General features: G+C 35.5%; 1 protein-coding gene across 1 annotated transcript; it reads right to left on the reverse strand.

Annotated features, from left to right (window-relative positions):
• Positions 1-5,698: 5,698 nt before the first annotated feature.
• On the reverse strand, positions 5,699-11,670 carry LOC131049825 (uncharacterized). The gene is made up of 8 exons (XM_057983909.2): positions 11,367-11,670; positions 10,982-11,053; positions 7,832-10,690; positions 7,025-7,524; positions 6,452-6,529; positions 6,259-6,364; positions 6,118-6,177; positions 5,699-6,024 (listed from the first exon to the last, which is right to left on the reverse strand). The coding sequence occupies exons 1-8, from the start codon at positions 11,457-11,459 to the stop codon at positions 5,941-5,943; spliced, it is 3,852 nt and encodes a 1,283-aa protein (XP_057839892.2). The 5' UTR covers positions 11,460-11,670; the 3' UTR covers positions 5,699-5,940.
• Positions 11,671-21,900: the final 10,230 nt, after the last annotated feature.

The following is a 21,900-nucleotide window of genomic DNA, read 5'->3' on the forward strand; positions in this document are numbered from 1 at the left end:
ATCGAGGACGGGTACTACAGGTATGAAGGCAAACATCAAACCCCTGTGGCACTTTATATCATAGTGTGAGTACAATAAGGCACAAAACTGGTGTGCAAGATCCCATAATACATCTGCAATACAAAGACACTTTATCTCAGTGCGATTACAAAATCATAAGAGATTACAATGAAAGCTTAGAATGTCAAAGAAAGACATGACACTGGAAAAACATGAAGAACAACCAAAAAAGAGTCATCCCACGCAAACTAGAAGTTTCCACGAGCTCATATGTCTAAGTAATTCACCATAGTGTGAAAACACAAAAAACTAAATAAAATGTACCTAGAGTAAAATCTGGAAAAAGTACATGGATGGATGTGAAGAGCTCTAAAACACCATCCCAACACTGCTGGAATCGCGAAAAATGAAGAAACTAGTGAAAAGTTACGAGCTTGGGGCTGAAAACAACACCTCTGACTTCAAATGGCTATAGAATGCACCAACAAAAACCAAAAAAAAAAAAAAAGAAAAAGAAGTGATGAAACCCACAAATCTGGAAAAAAGACGAAACCAGCTTTCCAACGATATCTCGTTTGCCAAAAAATGATATCGTATGCCCAAGTTATGGCCAAAACAAAAAAACCCCTCTTTTAGGACACAGAGGGTCACAGGGGGCCATGCAAGCAATCCGTACTGCTGATGTCAGAATGGCATCATGCTGATGTCAGCACTGATGCATGGTACTTTTGTTGCAGAAGGTTTGACCTCCTTTTTTTTTTTAATTGAAAAAAATAACCTTCCTTCAAAAAAAAATTTGCACCCCCAAAATATTTTAACAAAAATATTTATTCATGATGATTTTTTTTTACTAGATTTTGTTTGAAATTTTTTTTGACTCAGGTACTGACGTGCATGCAGGCTATACAGCCATACGGATTTAAGTGCCTCGTAAAACATGCCAATAAAAAATCACTAGATTTTATTTTGACCTTCGATTTTGATGATTTGACAGACGATTTAGGAGTTTTTGGGCCTTTTGAGCATGATGGTGACCTTTTTTTTTTGTGCCAAAGTGCCCATATTTTTCAGCTCCCCCCATATTTTGCTTTGATTTGTGTGCCCTCAGCTAAATTGACCCGTACAAAGAAAAAAATTGCCTCAGAGGTCTCTGATGCCCAAATTGGTCGAATTATATATGAAAATTTGTGGAATCAACCTCCTAAAGCCAACTGTGAGGTCCTTTTGTGACCAAATTGCTCTGAAAAATAGGTGCACCCTGGATCACAAAAAAAAGTTGAATTTTCAAACCCTCACAGATCTGGCCCCGTGAATTAAAAATTGACAAACAAAAGGTCAATCTTGACTATTTGACATGTGTCAGATTCAATGGTGAGGTCCAAATCATTCCAAATTGCACAGAAGACTCGTTATAGGTAGAATATCCCAATTTGAGGAACATAAAAGCCTCAAGTCTGAAACTCTGATACCATGTAAAAGTTTTAGAAATACAACCTCACAGAACCCAGTGAATTCATGTATGCAAATAACCTGTCACAACGATGGAATATTCACAAAATAAAAAGATTGCTTTGAAAACCTAGAGCAAAAAAATGCAATAATGATAACCAGATTAATGAATTACAAAAGGGATCAATCCTTATAAAATGAGATTAGCAACCCTAAAGGTGTACAACCCTAAAGAAACCCTAAAGGGATAATGTGTATTTAATAATTAAAATAATTATTAAATACCTACAATATTATTAAATGCCTAAGTTTAGCTTAAGCGTAGAGTATAATAGACTAATAATTAAATAAATAATTATTAGCCACAACATGATAACCCTAACATTAACAATAATCTGTGAATCTGATTCGCAAATAACCTTACGCCACCCAACTCATAAGCACGCTCCAGGGCATAGAAAATTGCTAATCCCTCCATAAAATTTTTAGATCGCTTCCCTTTATGCATTGAAAAGAAGAAAACCACATCCCCCATACGATCCCTACCAACACCACCAATCCCAACAGGACTCGGATTACCCCGAGAGGAGCCATCGGCGTTAATCTTAATGGATTCATCCTAAGGGGGCAACCATCTTCCCACCCTATGAACCTTCTTCATAGCATGGCTACGTCTCCTCACACAAGCTGAGACAGGAAACATCTCTTGCAAACCCAACCTACTCACAATATCAACCTCTCCTCTATCTAAAGGAAAAATCACCTCACATTTAGGTTCCACCGTCTCCTGGATCATTCCAATGATTCTATTCCACACTTGCTGAACTAACAGTCTGACTTCCCTAAAGATCCTCCTATTCCTCTCTAGCCAGATCTGCCAAAGTATGAAAATGGGTCCAATGTGCTAGATAGTCTACAAAAAAGAGGACAAAATAGGAGGCCTGCCTAAACTGCTCCAAAACTCCACCAAAGAATCCACGTGAACACAAGGGTGCTTCCACACCCCCCACCAGTAATGTCAAATCACCAACGAGAAAGGGAATCTGAAGAATAGGTGTGAAGAATCCTCCTCCTCTAATATAATCTATATTACGGATTAATTGTTGGTGTTATTTAATATCTCGTGTAATTTTATTGGTGATAGTTAATATGGCTAATTTTAGCATAGACAATGTCGATCTCCAATTGAGTCTGAAGACTTGAAGCAGAGCGGTCAAGAAGTTCCATAGAGATGAGACCAATTGCATCATATGGAACAACCTCCAGGATTTTAGAAGCTGACCCTTCGTTGCTTTTTTGAGAAAAGGAAAAAAGCAAAGAAAATATTCTAAACTTAATCCTTTTGGGAAATAGACTGAGAACTCCCAAAAGCAATAAAATTATTAGAAAATTTATGTCTATCAAGCCAAGGAGCACAATGCATTATTGTCCCTTGAGGATGAGAAGAATAAGGCTTCAAAGTAACTCTGACGTAAGGCGCATCATTCTAGTCAAGCCAAAGAAGAGTATCTCTAGAGGCGGGGCTCAAATAGACAATCTTGCAATTCATATCTTCATGATAGGATTCCTACCTAGTTTTGTAAGATGGTATAGTCCAAGAATCATCTTAAAGAAATGAAAGAGTAATGCATAACACGAGTCACAATCTCATAAGATGGATCCAAAAATTCACAAAGTGGAATTCAACGAATCAAACTTAGCACATAACACTATTAAGAATATCAAGAAAGGCAACATTGCACAGTTTTGTTATTCAAAATAATATTAAGGCTCAACTGCTTATTCAGGGAGCCTATTGAGGCAAATTGGATCACCCTATGTAATTTATCACTATTACAAGACTTTTCAGAGAACTTCGATCACTTAAACAGAGGTTTGAAATTTATACATTAAAGTTTTTCAAGAATTAGATAAGAGGTCTAATTGGGTCCTATATCTTCCTCCTAGAATCTAAGAAAAGATCTCTCTTGAATCAACCTTAACTTCTGATTTTATAGCCTTTCATGAAGGGGATAAGATTCTCATCCCACCACTGTTCAAAAAGATCCGATTTGGATGACAACACTTGTCCAGCTATGTGTATGAAATCTTGTGAGTTTAATGATCTTATCAAAATTGCCGGCATGTTGGACATGTGGATGATGTCATGTTTTTTTGCATCAGATCATGGCTTTCTTGAATTTTCCATAGTTTCCCTACTTTGTTCTATAGGCATTCTCAGGGGCTATTAGGGAGGAGCCCGACTCCTATTATACATGGCACATCATCGGGAAGTCGGGAACCCCCTTGCATCCTATGATCTTTTGTCTCTACCATGTCAACACGTGGTAGGCCATCAGGAAAAAACATGAAAGTGAGGCTTCTCTAATGGAGATTCATCAAAAGGCATCCTGTGGGGCCTGCCATATTAAGAAAATAAGGTCGGAAGACCGCTCACTATAAAAAGCTTTACAAAAAAAAAATTATCATAATTTTTTCATCCCCTCCTTTCATCCATAAATTCTCCAACATCCTACTCACCATCCAAAATCTATCTACCATCACATCCCCTTAATCCATGTCTTTACATAATCTACCTATCCCTCATCCAACCTACCCTCCACTCAATTGCCACTTGCAACTTCCTCTCTCATCCCACTTCTAATAGAATCCTATTTACCTTTGGATAAGCCCACCTATAAATCAACAAGGTTTATACCAACATGCAACACTAATTCCAAATGGGCCCCTATTGTCTTACTATAGAAATAGATGCTTGAGTCTTTTACGCATCTTTGTATCCCTCATCCACTATCTTCCCAATCCACTTTACCTATATCCATCTCCTTATCCCTAATCCATTATCTTCCCAATCCACTTATCCTTTATCCATCTCCTTATATCTCATTCACTATCTTCCCAATCCACTTATCATTTATCCAACTCCTTATCTTCCTTCCTTTTCCACCTTTATCCATCTTATCATGAAAAGCTAAAACTTAGTAAAGAGAAATAATTGGTAATGGTGAGAACCACTTCTTATGGAACCTTAGGCAAGTAAAATGATGAAAAACTAACAAATAGAAAGTGTATAAATCCCCTCACCCACTTGTTCTCTACACTTGGGAGTAAGATTCACCCCCACCATCCTCTATGTTAGTGTGAATAAGGGCGTACACCTAGCTAGTCATTAGTGGGGCCCTATTCACATGTTAAGTTAACTTACGTCCTAGGTGGCATTCTAGAAGTTAGCTATAATGGGGACATGATCACCTCATTTAGATACCACTTTTGCGGAAAATACTAAAGCAATTCCTAGACCCTTTATCAGACTCTCTAGCTCAGATCTTAATCCTAAGTTTCTTTACAATGAGGCAACCTTGTCCTTATATAGATGACTTATCTACTATTTTACCTCAAAGGATTTATGAAATTTTGAGATCCAACTATAGAAATATGACATGCAAAAAGGCAAAGCAATTAAACTAAGAGAGTAAACAACTATAAAGATAGTTTATCGTGAGCACTAACCTTAGTGGCCAATAAAGACAAGACAATCACTTTTAGGACACAATAAAGTGAGAACGACCCACATAACACTCATAAGTGGCTACAATGATCTTTCTTTTCATGGTAGGCTTGCATCCTATTGTCAATTCTTAACATACATATGACGTCATGACATAGACAAACCCATGTGCTCGTTAAATTGGGATCAAGGTGACAAAAGGTTATCTGGAAGAGGTTGGAAACTATCATACCAATCTTACTTGTTTTTCTCCAGTCACATGGTCCCATTCTATTTTGGATAGCCAATTGTGCAAGGAATAAAGTTGGTATAACATCTTCAACCATTAGTAATGAGAACAAAGGATTCTTGCAAGAAAAATTTCATCCTTATTGTAATCCTACCATGAAAGTTTTACAAGTTGCAACAATCTACAGGCAATCAAAAATTGAGAAGTACCTCCTCTGGAAGCATAACATTCACCAATAGGACTCAATCAATTGAATTACAAGTTACAACTCTTTATTCATGATTATCATTTTTATAAATAAAGGCATCTATTCGGACAAAGTTTTCCAAGACATGATCCTAATCTTATCCTCTATTATTGCACCTCTAGAGAGTTTGAACCTTAGTGGATGGTGTAATTGAGGAACATAGCATGACCTTTACCAATAGAGCTCAATCAATTGAATTACAAGTTACAACTCTTTATTTCTGATTATCATTTTTATAAATAAATTTAGAACAAAGACAATGCAGTAAATTTCAAATGATTTTTAAAATTTATGATAAATTTCATAATGAAAGTTTTCTTCAAATTTATGTTCATAAAATCTCTGGAAAATTTAACTTTCAAAGACAAGCGTAGACTAGTATGAGATTTAAGAGTATGGTGTCTCTGCTCATATTAGAAACATCACAGAATCTGGATATTGCCTATGCAATCCAGCCAAAATATGATATTTCAACACTTTGCAAACCATATATATGAAAAAGATAGTCTAATGTTCCATCAGAGAAGTCACACTTGTGCCCATGCCGTTTGAATTTGCCTCATAGAAACTCAGAATATAGCCTTTGAGGTTCTGAAGATGATAAAATTACAATTTCACAACTTTGCAGATCATAAATATTTTGTAACTAATAAGACATAGGAAAGAGAAGAAAATGTAACTTACATCCAATTCTTTGTGCAGTATCATATATGCTTTTCTCCTTGAACAATATATATTCTCTACCTAAGAGACCATTACCAATATTTTTCAGTAATAATCAGTATTACGATCATTTATTAAAAGTAAAAGAAGAAATTTGACCACCTCAGCATGCTTCTTCCTAATGGATTGATTAAGTTGTTTTAACAGGTTTCTGTTCTTCTCATGCTTTGCCTTATCCAGATTTCGCTTCAGCTCTTTAAATTCCTCTCTGGAAGCCAACATTTTGTCAATAAATTTCATGAAGCAAAAACAGTTAAAGGTAATCGCTGCAAAACTTATGGTCAAGAAGTCTTACATTGTCTTCTCAAGAACTTTTCTGATGCTCATGTAACAATTATATCTTTTCTCATACAAATTAACATACTCCTTGTACCTGTTACAGTAAAGACAGAACTGCATAACATTATATAAAATTCTCTATTGTCAACATACACAAAACTATACAATCCCTGAAAGTTGACTTATGTCAGCTCTATGTGAAACAAACGTGATAAGAGCTCTATGTTCAAAGCCCTCTTCACTTAGAACCTGGGATGTGTTCTTTGTTAAAAGGGGATTATCTAAGACGCTTCAAAGGAGAAAAAATTCCCTTAAACCACACACAGTTTTGGACTCTCCATCTATAGAAGGCATCCATCTGAATTTGAACGATTCCTCAATCTAAGAGGAGGATGTTTGGACTGGCTTATCCAAGAGTTTGGAGAATTCATTATTATAAACAAAGGTGTTTAGACTGGCTAACTAACACAGGCTGTCAAATTCTTCAATCTGAACTAAAGACATTTAGGTTGTAGAGTATAATGGACTTGTCGGCAACCCTCTTAGGAATAACTAAAAATGAGAAAAGAATTGTAAGAGAGAATCTTACAGTTTCAAATTGTTTAGAGGTTCCCACTGTTGAGGCACTTCCTTTAGATACTGTTTATAACAATCATTTTGCACCTCAGTCTCTCGAATGGCTGTTAGCAAATCAATTTCAGGAGGCTGGTTGTTGATCTCTTCATTTCTATTTCCTTGACTCCTGTTTAGTTCTTCGCTAATAATAACATTCTGCTCTGTATCAGAAATTTCTCCCTCTTCTCGTTCTTGGTCATTGTTCTTCATGGCTTCTCCAGCATAATGGGGTTCATTAGTATCCAATGTCTGCAACTTCCCTTCTTTGCGTGGTGGTTCCCTATTATTCATGTCCCCGTCATTGCTTATAGGCCCTGTGCTCTCTTCACATCCATTTCTTTTTTGGATAACCCTAATTTTCTTTTCCCTATGAATATTGTTTTTTATCTGATCAAGGTGTGTATCATCCACTATGATTTGCATTCTCTCCATTTTCTGTCGAATGCTACTATCCCTCTCAAGATCAACCACGCTCTGGTAATCCTCGACACAAATAACAGATATTTGCAGTCACAACCTAGTAGAGGATGAAATGTATTTTCCTATAAATTGCCCTCTTAAAATATATTTACAGCTACAACCTGCTACGCTATTATTCGATACACATGCACTATATTAACAATAAGTACATCTGAAATGGAATTTTTAATCAAAGCACAGAAGGAATGTCAAAGAATGTTTATTTTGAAACCGCACACTTGACAATCATCTAAAAAAAGATATATTTTAACAGGTCTGTTGTACCATTGAAAAGGCTAAAAGTCATCTCATCTTGTCTCACCTGGACCTCTCCGATTTGTTCCTGACGGGTTCTTTGGTTGGGGTTCTGCCCCTCCATACCAGGAGGATGTTCTGTTTCTTCTGCCTTGGTTGAGGCTGTACCACCTTTATCATTATGCAGTTCCATTGGAACTAAACCATCTACATCCATTGCTGTAGAAATAGGTGATTTTCTAACTTCAATACCATCAGTATTTATAGAGGTTGAATCACTGGGTTGTTCCAGCTTCAGCTCAGGCTTTTGTAGAGGGTCCTTGTCATGAGTCTCGTCCTTGGCAATGGTCTTGTACTTGTATAATTCCGAGGACTTAAATGATATCTTCCATGAATATTTTTTATCAATAAGAGACTCATTCGTACTCTTTGGCTTCTGAATTGGAGATGTAAGGTGCTTTTCTTTATCTGATTGGGTGCCAGAGTCCTTGGAGGTTACTCTCTTTGAACTAACATCCTCCGTGGTTATCTTCCTATGTTCCTTTGCAGGCTGTGCAACAGAGCCTTGTGAGTGACAGAGTTTGCGTTGTTCATCCTTTCCTGTCTTAGTTGATTCCTTGGGGTCTTCCTTCAAACTAACCTTCCCCTTGCTTGGCGCCTTCTTTTGTTCTTGTGAATGCTTGTCAACTGAGGCTAGAGAACGTTTTAATTGACTCGGTGCAGTACTGCCAGATTCCTTGGGACCTTCATTTGAACTAGCTTTCCCCTTAATTAACTGGTTCTCTTGTTTCTCTGAAGACTTGAGGATTAAGGGTTGAGGATGTTTTACTTGAACAGGTTTAGTAGTGTCAGGTTCTTTGTAGGATTCATTGGAAGTAACTCCCCCTTTGGTTGGCTTCTTTTGCTCTTGAAAAGCTTTTATGGATGGGGCATGAATATGTTTTGCTTGAACTGGTTCCCTAACAGATTGTTTTGAGGATCCCCTTAAACTAGTATTATCGTTGTTTTTTTGCTTCATTTGTTCCTTTGAAACGTTTTCACTTAAGACATGAGTATGTTTTACTTTGCCTGGTCGAACCGTAGATTCTGTGGAGACTTCCTTTAAGCTAATTATGCCCTTGTTTGCCTGCCTATTTTGGTCCTTTGAAGTTAATCCAACTAACTCCTTAGGTTGTTTCCCTTTACCTAATAAAATCTCAGCTTCCTGGGCAACTCCATTTGTACTACCTCCCCCCTTCGTTGCCCTGTGTTTATTTAGCAATACAGGCATTTCAAATTTTGTAACCCCCTCTCTGGTTAACTCTGGTTCCTTCGATTCCTTAACTATTTTAAGATTTACAGGGATATTATTGGTTGCCTTCTCTTTCTTTGGTTCCTCTTTGAATTTTAAAGACTTTGCTTGTATTGAATCTTGTTTGGGAGGATCCTGCTGAACTCTACTCCTTCCTAGAATTGGACCTTCCCGCACCACTGCAATCTTGGGTTTCTTAGGCTTTCGCATGTTTGTAGCTTCAGAGTCTCTGTTCAAATTTGTTGAATCATCCAATGGTCTCTTCTTGCTTGCACTGGTATCTTTAGTTGTACTGATCTCTTTATATCCAACATGCTTCCTTGCAGTGGGACTTACATACCCTTCATTATCAAAGACCAACTCTACGTTATGTTTAGCCGGCTTGAAATGTGGATCATAATAGCTTGGGTCGATGTTTTCTTCAGGAGGCTGATCTTCATCATCAATCATTTCATCATCACCACCATCAATCTCCATCAACCAACTACCAATACTATCATTGTCATCACCCCCTTTATCATCAATCATTTCATTGTCACCACCATCAATCTCCATTAACCAACTATCAATACTATCATTTTCATCAGCCCCTTTACTTTCTTCAGGGTCATCAGACTCATTCTGGTCATCACTTTCATCATTCTGTGGATTATCCTCAGCTGATTTGCTTGGGAGAGGTTTATAGGCTCTCATCTTAACATCCTCCTCTTCACCACTACTCCCCTTAATCACATCCTCCTTTTGCTTTTTGGATTGAGAATCATCATCATCCACATCTTCATCTTCTTTTTGCCTATTAGATATCCAATTATCACTTACATTTTTACAGTCGCTACCACTAAACCTTTTACTTTTACTCCCTATATCCACATCCATGTCTTCATCCTCTTTGCTCTCTCCAGAATCAGATTCATCAACATCCACATCTACATCTCCATCCTCGTCCTCTCTTTGTTTCTTAGATTCAGATTCATCACTTCTGTTTGTGTTGCAACTGTTGATTCCATTTCCACTTGTACTTGTACTCTCACTTCCACTGTAATTGTCATTCTTCAACTCACATTTTTTCTGTTTGTATTTCTCATCACGACGACCACTGTCTCTCATCCCTTTGGATTTCTTATTATCAGAATCACTGTCACTCTTCCCTTTTCCTATCTTCCCATTCAATTTCTTATTATCAAAATCACTGTCACTCTTCCCTTTGGCATTTTTATTTCTAGAACCACTACGACTCAGTACTTCGGATTGATTATTTCCAGGAGGACTATCTCTACTTTTATCACTGTTACCCTTACATTTTGCCTTCGATTTTTCACCTCCAGAAACGAAGTCACTGTCACTAGATATCCCATCATTTTTATGCCTAGGACTTGGTTTTTTATCTCCATCTGAACCTGAGCCTGAGGCAGAGCTAGAGGTAGAGCCAGATTCCAAGTCTGAGCCTGAGCCTGATTTTGACCCTGAGCCTGAGCCCGAATTTGAGTACGACCCTGAGCCTGAGTCTGAACCTGAATCTGAGCCTGACTCTGAACCTGAACCCGAGTCTGAACTTGCACTTTCTTCAGTGGACCTTGGGGAGTCACCATTATTTTTTGGTTTTAGAATGTAATTTCCCTCTGAAACTGAAGCTATCTGATACATATGCCATCTTAACATTAAAAACAAACATTTTCATTAAAAAATCAATGAGATCTAGTACATAGTATATGAATGTGGAAAGCTATATTATAACATTTCTTAGCAAATCCGCACGGCGAAGATTCACATGGTTCCTCGTCACATCTTTAAGGTAAATGGAAGCTACGCTACAAGCCTGAAACAGACCTTGTAAATTTATTTTATTTTCCACTGTTCTTCGTTTTCATCCCTCAAATCTAAAATTAAAATATTTCAATTTCAATAACAGGAACAGGGCTTACTCACTTGGTCTAGTACTTCCGTGATAGCTTTCTCTGTGGTCTTTGATGCAACCTTACGGATGCAATTTACCAATTCCTGCAATAATGAATTTTGAAAAAAAAAAATAGGATCAACGTTTTCATTGCACCACATGATCCTTATTTCGATGAAAGGGTAAAGATAAAATATAATCTTAAAAACCCTACATTTGTTTCTTCGAAAAATAAAAAATGAAAATGTCTGTAATAAACAATCAAACGATTTTGGAGAAAATTGCATGCATAAATGGATAATCGAAGTACAGGGCAAATCTTTGTACATTCACTGTGATGAATTATGAAAATACAGTTTCCTAGCCTCCATTGAAAAACTTCAAAATGATTGGAGAAAATTTCCTAAATGCTCTTACATTCAGTTTTAATCCTTCACCGTTAGTACCGAGTTCAGTGCATAAAATACTACGAATTTCATCTTGGTCGGCAATTCTTTTTGTAGTCTGCATATTTAATAGACAAAACCCAAGTCATATAATTGAGAGTATGATTTAAGCTTTTCAGAGAGATTGCAGAGGCCTTATGCAAGAGAGTTTTCACTGCAAAATGGGAGAATGTTCATCCCTTCGCTTTGAATCTGCCCAACTTGTCAACAGTCATGTCTCACTCTCCATACATTTTATTAAATATCGATTAGTTTTTTTCTCAATTGTAAACCTCCTTTTTTCGTAATGAGAATGAATTTGTCTGAGAAATCTATCTCGACTGAATCCTTTGTCTCCATAGATTATAAGTTATATTGTTAATTAAGAAGAAATTTTGTCATTAGTTCAGAAATCTTCGCGAAAGTTGGCATGGATTTTCTTCCGCCTAAAGATGTCTGATTGGGTTTCGTTACCCCTTTCTACAAACTTTCATAAGAATACAATACGTTTGTATATGGCGGTTTTTTGGGGGGGCCGGAGTTTGTTTTGTTTTTGTTTTTTAAATTAAATTATGAAATAGGTATTTATATTAATTATTAAAAATATTTAAATATATTTTATTAAAAATAGGTCGAGATAAAAACAAAGTTGTTTAGCAGTTAGAATTATAGAATTAATAGTGTAGGAGACAAAGATGAGTATTTAGTTTGTACACATTTTAATTTTTGTTTCTATCAAAACTAATCTCATAATCATTAGGTCTAGATCATTACAATTAGTTTGCACTTTCTTAGAAGGCTAAAAAGTAATTCTAGAAAGAGAAATGGCTAGGGTCAATTGAGAAAATTTTCCATTGTCTGGCTAACTTAGAAGACCTTTAGAGTGGCTTTAAGGAGAAGGCAAATGTTAATGGGAGGATTGAGACCAACCATGAGCAATATGACCATAGGCTCTAAGTTGAGAAATATGGGAAAAATCACATCGATAGGTATTATGGCTTCTATCACTTTAATGCCTTTAAATTGGGGATTGGCCTTTGTTTGAAGGAGGGAACATTGTTGGTAGTGTAGCAATTATATAAGGAGAATAAGTTTAGTGACTGATATATATATTGGAACATATCATAGATTTAAAATAAAGGAAGAAAAGTTTGTCAACAACACATCAATAAAGAGTATAATTTCTCTCTTTTAAAAGTCTAAGTAGGATTTTGACTTTGAAAGCATGCTATATCTAAGTATATATTTAATAGGGATTCCAAGTCAATGTCCTAGAAGGATCATATGCTAAGAAAAAGGCTTACGTTTGAACAACTTAAAAGAAAATGAATATGAGGCCAAACTATTTGATCTCTAGGACAAGACTAGAAAGGGTGTTTGAAAAATTCCAAATGCACACAAAAAAAGTAACAAGGATTGGAACTCCCAAATGAATCAATCTTGAGTCAATATGAGGGCCTTGATAAATAAAGCACTAAATAAAATGAGCAAGCTTTGACTTAATGGTAGTCTATCAAATGGTGTGGAATATCTATTCCCAAGTACTTAGTGGAGATTGGATAGCCCATCTATCATTAAACTTTTTCAACATATGTAGATGTGGTGAAATCCAAGAATACCTTTGTGAAGATTTATCCTAGCAAGTGATCACATGGGACCACCAAAGAGATTAATGATTAGTGGATAAACCATTTCTAAATAAATTTTCACTTCATATAAAACACAACATAATAGTTTCCCAAAATTTTATATACTTTTGATGACAAAAGTGTCTTGGATTTGAATAGGCTCCTAATGAGAATAGAATGAAAGCCATGACATCTCTAAGCTTTATGCCCATTTAACACTCTATTAGAAATACAATAATGAAGCAAATTTTCAAGCTTCATCTCCCTCAAGCACTTTAATAAAACTCACATAAGTTTGTACCCTAGTGTTGTATGTAAATAAGACCAAGGGTAAATGCAAAATAATAGATACACTTTTTATAGCCAAAAAGTGGAAGCACTTTTCCTAAAAATTAAAGTTTGTCATATTAGAGGTAAAAATTTGAAGCACTTACATATAGAATAAATTAACATGGTGTAAAAATATGAAATGGAGAATTGTGTTTCTAATTTTCAAATATATAATGTATTCTACTTAGATGATAATTATTGGTTTAGTATAGGATGCACATAACAAAAGTGATCTTTTTAAAAAATATATGTTGAAAGCCAAAACATGCACTTGTATGAGGCCCAACAAAATAAGTGTTGTCATGAAGGATTGTGTCCTGAATGCTAAGCTTTGATGCTCAAAAATATCGTGCAACATGGAAACACCTTCGAGCCTATGGGTTGCTCATAATGAAGGTGAATCTCCAGATTGAGCTAGTTCTCCCAATGAATACCTCCTAATACTATTGACTACCTGAGAAAATGGGAGAAAGATTTGCTTGAAAACTAAAAATACTATTGCTAACAGGAGGTGATGCACCAAATGTGTTTTCAGAATTATACTATTGTTTTGGACACACAAATACACATCAAGCCAAAACATACACATTAGAATTATACTTATCAAGCCAAAACATACACAACTTAGAATTTTAGATGTATCTTGCAATAATGATTTACAACTAGGTTCAAAATGCTAGAGACATCATTAAGAAGGAGTTGTTAAAGTCATCACATCCTAACCTCTACTCCCTAGCTGATAAACACAAGCAATAACATGTGCAAGGTATACAACTTTCTACATAAAGGCAATGAAAATGAGACAATAATCAAGGAGAATATGCATCATCACATGATTACATCCATCATTCCAAAATATTTGCACAATAACACAACTCTTAGAAGGAAAAAAGACTCGATTTTATTAATAAAAAAGGTCTCTAACAATTGACATACAAGTTTGAATAAAAGAGTTACAATGTTGCTCTTAAGCCTGAAAGAGCTTGAAAAGCTACAATACAAGCCGAAAGAAAGAAAGAACTAGCCCAGAAAGGAAGAATAGAAGAAGTCTTATAGAAGACGGAGTTGATCTGTGACTGAAAGATGCGACTGATTGTGCCTCCTCGAATAGAGCTCCAATTGGTAGTCTTCTTTCTTGGAATCTTCTCCAACTTGCATGCCTTTATCCCCTTGGGTCGAATTTGATAAAAAGGGATGCAAAAAGGTGTCTCAAACAGCTTTGAACTGACTGATACAGGCTCAAAACTCTTCTCAACTCATATGCCAACTGTGTCAACTTGAATTTCATCCTCAGAATGCTTCCTACAATAAATTAGTTTCACAAAATACAAATGGAAATGCTACAGGAAATCCAAATTCAACCAATGAAATTGCATGAAATATATATGAAATAAAATACTAATATTACCTTCATGGCTTATGTCCCATTGTGTCCTAACTCCACTGTTCCTAGTTGCAGATGGTGTGCTCTCAGTTAATGCATTGTTGGCTTCCAAGATGGCATATGAAGAATGGACTGATAAGTTGTAGTTAACTGATAGTATGATATGCAATACTACATGATTATGCTAAAATGATAATGCTAAAATGATATTTTCTATATGATAATTGCTAATTGCTATTTGCTTCAAAAACTCATGGATGCATATGATTTTATTGAAAACTATTTTGAAGACACAACTCTCTCTCTCAACTGAAGCTCTTGATTTTATAGACTTTGAGAGGATGAGATGATGTGGCTTAGATCAACAGTCATGATCAGATCTGCAGATTTGGATGGTTGTGAACAAAGGTAAAGGTTGAGAGAAAGGGGGAAGGAGAAGACAAGTGTCACTCATCTCACCTTGACTGGGTTGCTGACTGAGGGAATCTAGGGATGGTTGGAGGAAATTTAGGCATGAGAGGACAAGTGGACTCAAGTCCTTCCTAAGATGTAGGGGGTGTTGGAGAGAATATAGGAAATGGTTATGAAATATGTGTACGTACACAATTTTCATTACGTTTGGTAATTGAAGATAAATGGTGAATTAATATTTAAGAAATATTAATTTCCTTAGCCACATGTTTGATGAGTTGGCAAAGGGAAGATGAAGTGGAGATGGAGGGTGAGTTGGAAAAGAAAGAATTATTTAATATTCGAGACTGTAGAATAGGAGAATAACTTTTAAATATTAGATATTTAATTGTTTGGAGGAGATAATTAAACATTAGATATTTAATTAACTTGGTTTAGAAGGATAATTAAATAATAGATATTTAATTAATTAGAAGAATAAGATAAATGAATTAATTAGTAAAATATTAATTAATAGAAAGACACGAAAATGAATTAAATAAATTAATCTTTTCAAATTAACCGTTTAATAGAAGAAAAAATCATTAAATAAATATAAAATATTTATTTAATCGCTCATAGCCAATTTTAGGTGTATACACCAACTATGTGGGAGTCCAAATTGGTGTAGGATTGCTTCTTTTGCTCCAAATTCCTTCTTTTTAGGCCTCTAATTGATCCTTGCATTTGTTTCCAACTGATTCTTGGACTGATATCCACCTTTTCTTGACATTAGTCTCTATATTGACATTGAAACCCTCTTATCAATTGGTAAGACTTCATCTCAATCAACTACTGTGTTTTCAAGTAAGACTTCATCACACTCAACTGTAATTTGTGCTCACTGTCTTAGACTTACATTGTTGCCCTTTGACTACATGTTATAACCTGCTAGCTACTATCATATGGAGGATTGTATTTGCCTTTTTGGCACTAGGTCTACCCTGGATCTTTCATTGTAAGACCCCTTCGTTCTTTAAATCTAAATTTTCTTAATATTGTCACAAAATTCAAGGATTGACTTAAGTTGCATTAGAGAGGTAACTGTTGAAGATCTGAGACACTTAATACCTTGTTCTTTATCTCTACTCTTTGGCTGCAAAATCTTGTTTACTATCATTAACACAAAGATCTGACTTTTGGGCAGTGAACTTATCACTATCTTGATGGATAAACACTCTTTTTTTGAAATAAGATTTATGCTCTTTTGGTTAGAGATTGTTTTGGCAGTCTTTTCATTCCTTCAATGTCCTTTTCTAGGATCCTTAAGACCTTTTTTTTATTGCTTTGTGACTGATGTTAAGTGTTGTAGACATTTAAAAAAACTACCCATTCTCCTTGCTTAGGACTACCAATTGCACTATGTGTTGGTTGTCACATTCATGGAATTGCTCTTTTCACTAAAACAATGTTTGTACATTTGCTTTTGTATGTCATTTTGGCCATTGTTTTGTGTGTCTTGCCTTCTATACCTGATTGCTTTCAACTCTTTAGGCATTTTCATTATGGTGTCTTCAATGAATGAATCTATTGTTATTCATTTCAATGATCTCCCCTTTTAGTTGCTCCAACTCTTATGATTGTCTTTTGTATTTGGATTGCTTGGATAAAACTATCACAAGCCCTTTTTATCACCTTTACAGCTCTAATACAACAAATAGCCTCAAGAGCTAAAAGGAAGACAAGAAATCATAAGATCATTGCTATTGCATGGTCATTATAGGACTGCAACCTACACTTTTAGGATTGTGGCAACAAGACTGTCATTGGGGATTGTGGTTAACATTCTTATATATATGATATCATCCACTTGTTTTGGTCGCTATTACATGCTCAGACCTTGATTGAAGTATCGTGTAGGTCACTATTTTAGTCTTCTATTAGTTCCCTATTGCTGTAGAGGCTTTTGTCTCATCACAAACCCAACATTCCCCTTTTAAATTCTTTCAAACCCCTTTTTGATATGGTCTTTAAAATGAGCCTAGATAATAGTCCTCTTTATTGAATTTGATTGTTTCTTTGCCATTGGTGATCTCATGAAGGGAACCCAACTGCCAATTCACTGTCATTAATTTTAGGAGGTGTCTTCATGTGGGATCATTGTAACTCCTTCACTGTACTTTGCCATATACTTTCTAACATTCTTCATATAGACCTCTAGGGTATATGATTAACATAAGGATGTTAAAAACCTATCATATGACTATCTTTTATGGGCTTGATTGTTGTCATTGATCCTTTCATTTATTTTACTCTCTTGATGGATGCTTTTGTCAAGAACTTTGTTCACTGGTTTTCATGACTATGAATGTAAAATGGTTGTCACTTAGTGCTTAATGATTATCATCATGATTATCTATATCCTTGATTTAGACCTAGGGTTTAGACTGTCCTCATTCCTAATCACAAACCCCTACCACTACCTCTTTTCCAACAATGTGAGGCTTACATGATATGAGGTCTAGATGATTCTAACCTTCTTTTCATTTGTATATATGAAACAATGAAGATATTTCTCTATGTGGTATGATTGTGAGGCAGCTACTCCTTGCCTTTATACAGTCATATATCTATATGGACTATCATAGTTTGCATTTAGATATTGACTCATCGTGCCTTTGATCTCTTTGTTCTTAATGGCCCTTATGTGCTTATCATAAACAACTAAAAGCATATTACATTCTTTCTTCACAAATTCACCTCATTATAAGTTCTTTAAATTGCCTATCTTTATCATACAAAATAGTCCTCTTAAAGCTTTTGGTATTTTCATTGTGGCTTTATGCATTCTTGAAAACTAAATATAAGAAGATCTAATGAAATGAAATACAAAAGACCTGTTTCTTTACAATGTACTTACATTGTAAATAAACAAGTCTCTTGTATAGTTATTGCTTTGAGCTGAAACCCTACCTCTTCATGTTGATCTTTGAATGCAACTTCCCTAACTCGGTCTTTAACTGTTGTTTGAAGCTTTGAAACTAGTTTTTCCATGTCTAAAATCTTCATGCTCCAAATGATTGTCCCTTTATGAGTTCTTAATGTTGAAACAGAGGCGTAGGTATGCGAGCATGCAGCTTGTATGTAGAATTTCACACAAGGAACTCCATTTTCCATGGTGAAAGTATGAGATAAAAAAGAAAACTCAATGAAAACCTCAAGAAAACCCTAAAGTGACACGTGAAGATTTTGTTTCAAACTTTATTTCCCTCTTATTTGGCTAAAAACTTATAGTTGACTCTTCATGTGAAGAAAGACTTTGTTGGAAAATAAAATATTACCTATGCTTTATTCATTTGGCAATATAAAATCAAAACCTTTCTTATTATTATTTTGGCTTTATTAACTCTCCAAACTGGCTTTAAAACCTCTCAATAAGACCCGTGACACAGTAAAAAACTATTTTTGGCTCAAAGAGGAGAAAATAGGTAATGTTAAATTTTGATCAAGATATTTGTTGTAATTAATATTTTACTTGGATTGAAATCTTTTTTTAACACCTCATGTACCCATCCAACAAGAGCTCCAAGTTATCAAAAGATAACCAAATCCATGAAGATCCACGATCATGAGATTCCAATGCTCAAAATAGATCATATTGACTATATCCATGGCTTCCAATCTCAAAAACATGCAAAAACAAAGTTAACTCATAGAACATTCATTATAGCCCCATCTATCAAATTCCCACAAGCTTACCAAGCTAGAAAATTAAAAAATAAAGGAATACTCAAAACCAGCTAACCTTCAACCCTGATACCAAATGTTGAAAAATATACACGTTCAAATACCAAAGATTGTGAATTCAATCTCTATCCAAATAATCAATTAAAGGATGAGATACAAATCTTGGACAACTACAACATGAAAATCTAGAAATTAAGTTGCCTTAATATGGAAATACAATGCTTATATCCTTCTTCCTAATGATGCTAAAACAAGCCTACATATCATGTTTATTAAGATGAGCTAGTATCTAAACTTATAATAGAAATAAATAATGTATAACATCGGCATAAGATAGTAGCAAAGAGGCACAAATCAATAATACAAAAGCATCACATAACATGGGATTTACGCGGAGAGACCCTTACAAGAAAAACCTCCACCAAGAAGAGAGATCGAGTATGCATTATCTTTGAAACAAGATTCTAATATATCGCATTCTTTCATTCTCCTCTTGTCATCCAACATGCAAGTGTTGGATATTGCTGCTACTAGGATATGTTGTTGTCATATTCATGTGTTTTGGTGATTATAGAGAGTTGTTCTGGTTGGTTTATCTATTTGATATGCTAAATCAACTAGAGAGACTTGATTCAGTGATGATTTCATGATGCTATGTGGTGATTTGATCGAGTTATGGATTCTGGTATGAGGATTGGTTTTTCAGTGTCCAATGTTGCATTGTTCTGGTATTTGATCTGTTGTGCTCCGGAATGAATATATCTTGAGTTGCAAATTTGGGAGAGTGTTTCAAATGTTGATGTGTATCTTCAATTCAGATGGTTCATGATTTGTTGCTCTGCAAGTTATCTTTCTAGTCCTAGTTGTTGTTGTTTGAGTGTTCTTGAGTATCATTGTGTTGATCGATGAAGATTTGATTAAGAAGTGTTGGTGCAACTATTGCGGATGGCTCTAACATGCTTGTTGGTGTTTCCTAATCATGTACTATTTGTTTTGTTGGTCTGTATTTTTCATTGTGCACGTTATTGAAGATCTTATGGGTCTCGTGATGTTGAAGATCTTATGTGACATTTTCAATGGTGGAGCATGTTGCGATTAATCTTGGTGGGATTTTTGGTGGTGTTGCGTGTCCGAGGATTTGTTTTGGGTCCATGCTATGTCGGCAATGGCATTGTATCGGTCTGATGGTTGATTTATGTATCATGTGATGTAATTTTGTAATTAGGTCTTAAGGGTTGATCCGACCTTGTAGTCAAGGTTGATGATTTGTATTTAAATGGGTGTTATATTCATGTAATTTGGGTATGGTGGTTGTGTCTGCATTATCAAAGAGTGGTATTTGTGCGAATAAGTGAATTCATCTTTTGGTGTGAAGTGTAGAGAAGAGATTATTTCAGGGTAGACAAATGTGCTTAACTGGAACTATCATCAGGTATTAGGAGATGCTATTCTTTTAATTCATGTAATATGGATTGTTGTCCGAATCTTTTTAAGGCAGTGAGCCTTCCCTAGGGTTGTAGCCTATAGGGGTATCTTCTTATTTTGAGTAGTGAGCTCTAGGAAGTGTGCTTAAATGTATGTGCATTCCCCATTGTAATAATTTCACATACTACTGCATAGTATCGTCTTATTACGGGTAGGTTCCCACCATGGTTTTTCCCTTAACCGGGTTTTCCACATCAAAATCTTGGTGTTATGTGTGGTGTTGTTATTTTTTTTTTCTTTTGTTGTCGCAGTTGATCAGATTTGAATTTGTGCTTTAATTGTTTGAACCGGTGAAAATTGATTCACCCCCCTCTTAGTTTCCCTTCATTGTTGTCAACAATTGGTATCAGAGCTAGATCCTCCAGAAGAAGCTTGACCGCTTGAGGAGATACAGGATGGCAACCTATGTTTTCAAGAAAGAGAGTCTGAGATTTGATGGAAGCAATTAAACTGTATGGAAGGATCAGATGGAGTGTCATTTCAAGTGTTCTAGAGATGATTATTGGAAGATTACAAACAATACCTACAATGTTCCTCAAAATGGTTTGGTTACTGCAATTGAGATCAAGGATGTTGAACATAACATAAGAGCTAAAGAAGCATTGTTGAGTGCCCTAACCGATTCAGAGATGACTAATGTGATGGGTTTACATACTGCACATGAGATATGGGAAAGGTTAGAGACCTTGAAGGAGATAAACTTGTCAAAGTTGTTAAGTTGCAGATTTTGAAAGGAAAGTATGAAATGTTGAAGATGGGAGAAGATGAGAGCATATCATCCTTTATGGCTAAAGTGAATGAAATTTTCATGAACATCAGATGTGTCGGTGGAAATCTTGAAGAAGATGAGATTGTTGCTAAAGTGCTGAGATATTTGCCTCCTGCTTACAAATCTAAAGTTGTTGTTACTGATGAGATCCAGACTATGACCACTGTGACAAGAGACATGCTAGTTGGTAAGCTCACTGCATTTGAGTTGAGTGAATTTGGAGAGTCACATAATAAATCTGGGATGATAGTTAAAGCCTCTGTATCTGGGAAGCAGGAGTATGATCCGATAGAGAGTTAATCTAGGGTTTCCAGATATGAAAGAGAAATGAGAAAGATGGAATAACAAGAAAGAGAGTTGGATGATCTTGAAGCACTTATTTCTTGGAGATTACCTAAGGGAGCCAATAAGTATGATGGGAAGTTACCTTTGAAATGTTTCTCTTGTAATAAGATAGGACATTTTTCTTCTAGGTGTCTTGAAAGAATGTCAAGGTATGATGGGCATGATAAATTTGATAAGCATGATAGATATGAGAAGCATGATAAGTATGATAAGTCCTATAAGCCTACCTGGAAGTATAGATATCAAAAGAAATGTTAATATGCTACTAATGAAGGTGTAACAGATGAAGAATCAGAGAATGGGAATTTAGAAGATGATTTTTTATGTAATGCTATCAAGGAAGATAATTTGGTACTAGTGAATTCTACAAGATGAATTGTTGAGAAGAAATCTTTGGCTATTAAGATTGAATAGAAAGATGAATGGGTAATTGACAGTTGTTGTTCAC

The sequence above is a fragment of the Cryptomeria japonica genome, chromosome 2 (assembly GCF_030272615.1).
Source record: "Cryptomeria japonica chromosome 2, Sugi_1.0, whole genome shotgun sequence".
NCBI classification, from domain to species: domain Eukaryota; kingdom Viridiplantae; phylum Streptophyta; class Pinopsida; order Cupressales; family Cupressaceae; genus Cryptomeria; species Cryptomeria japonica.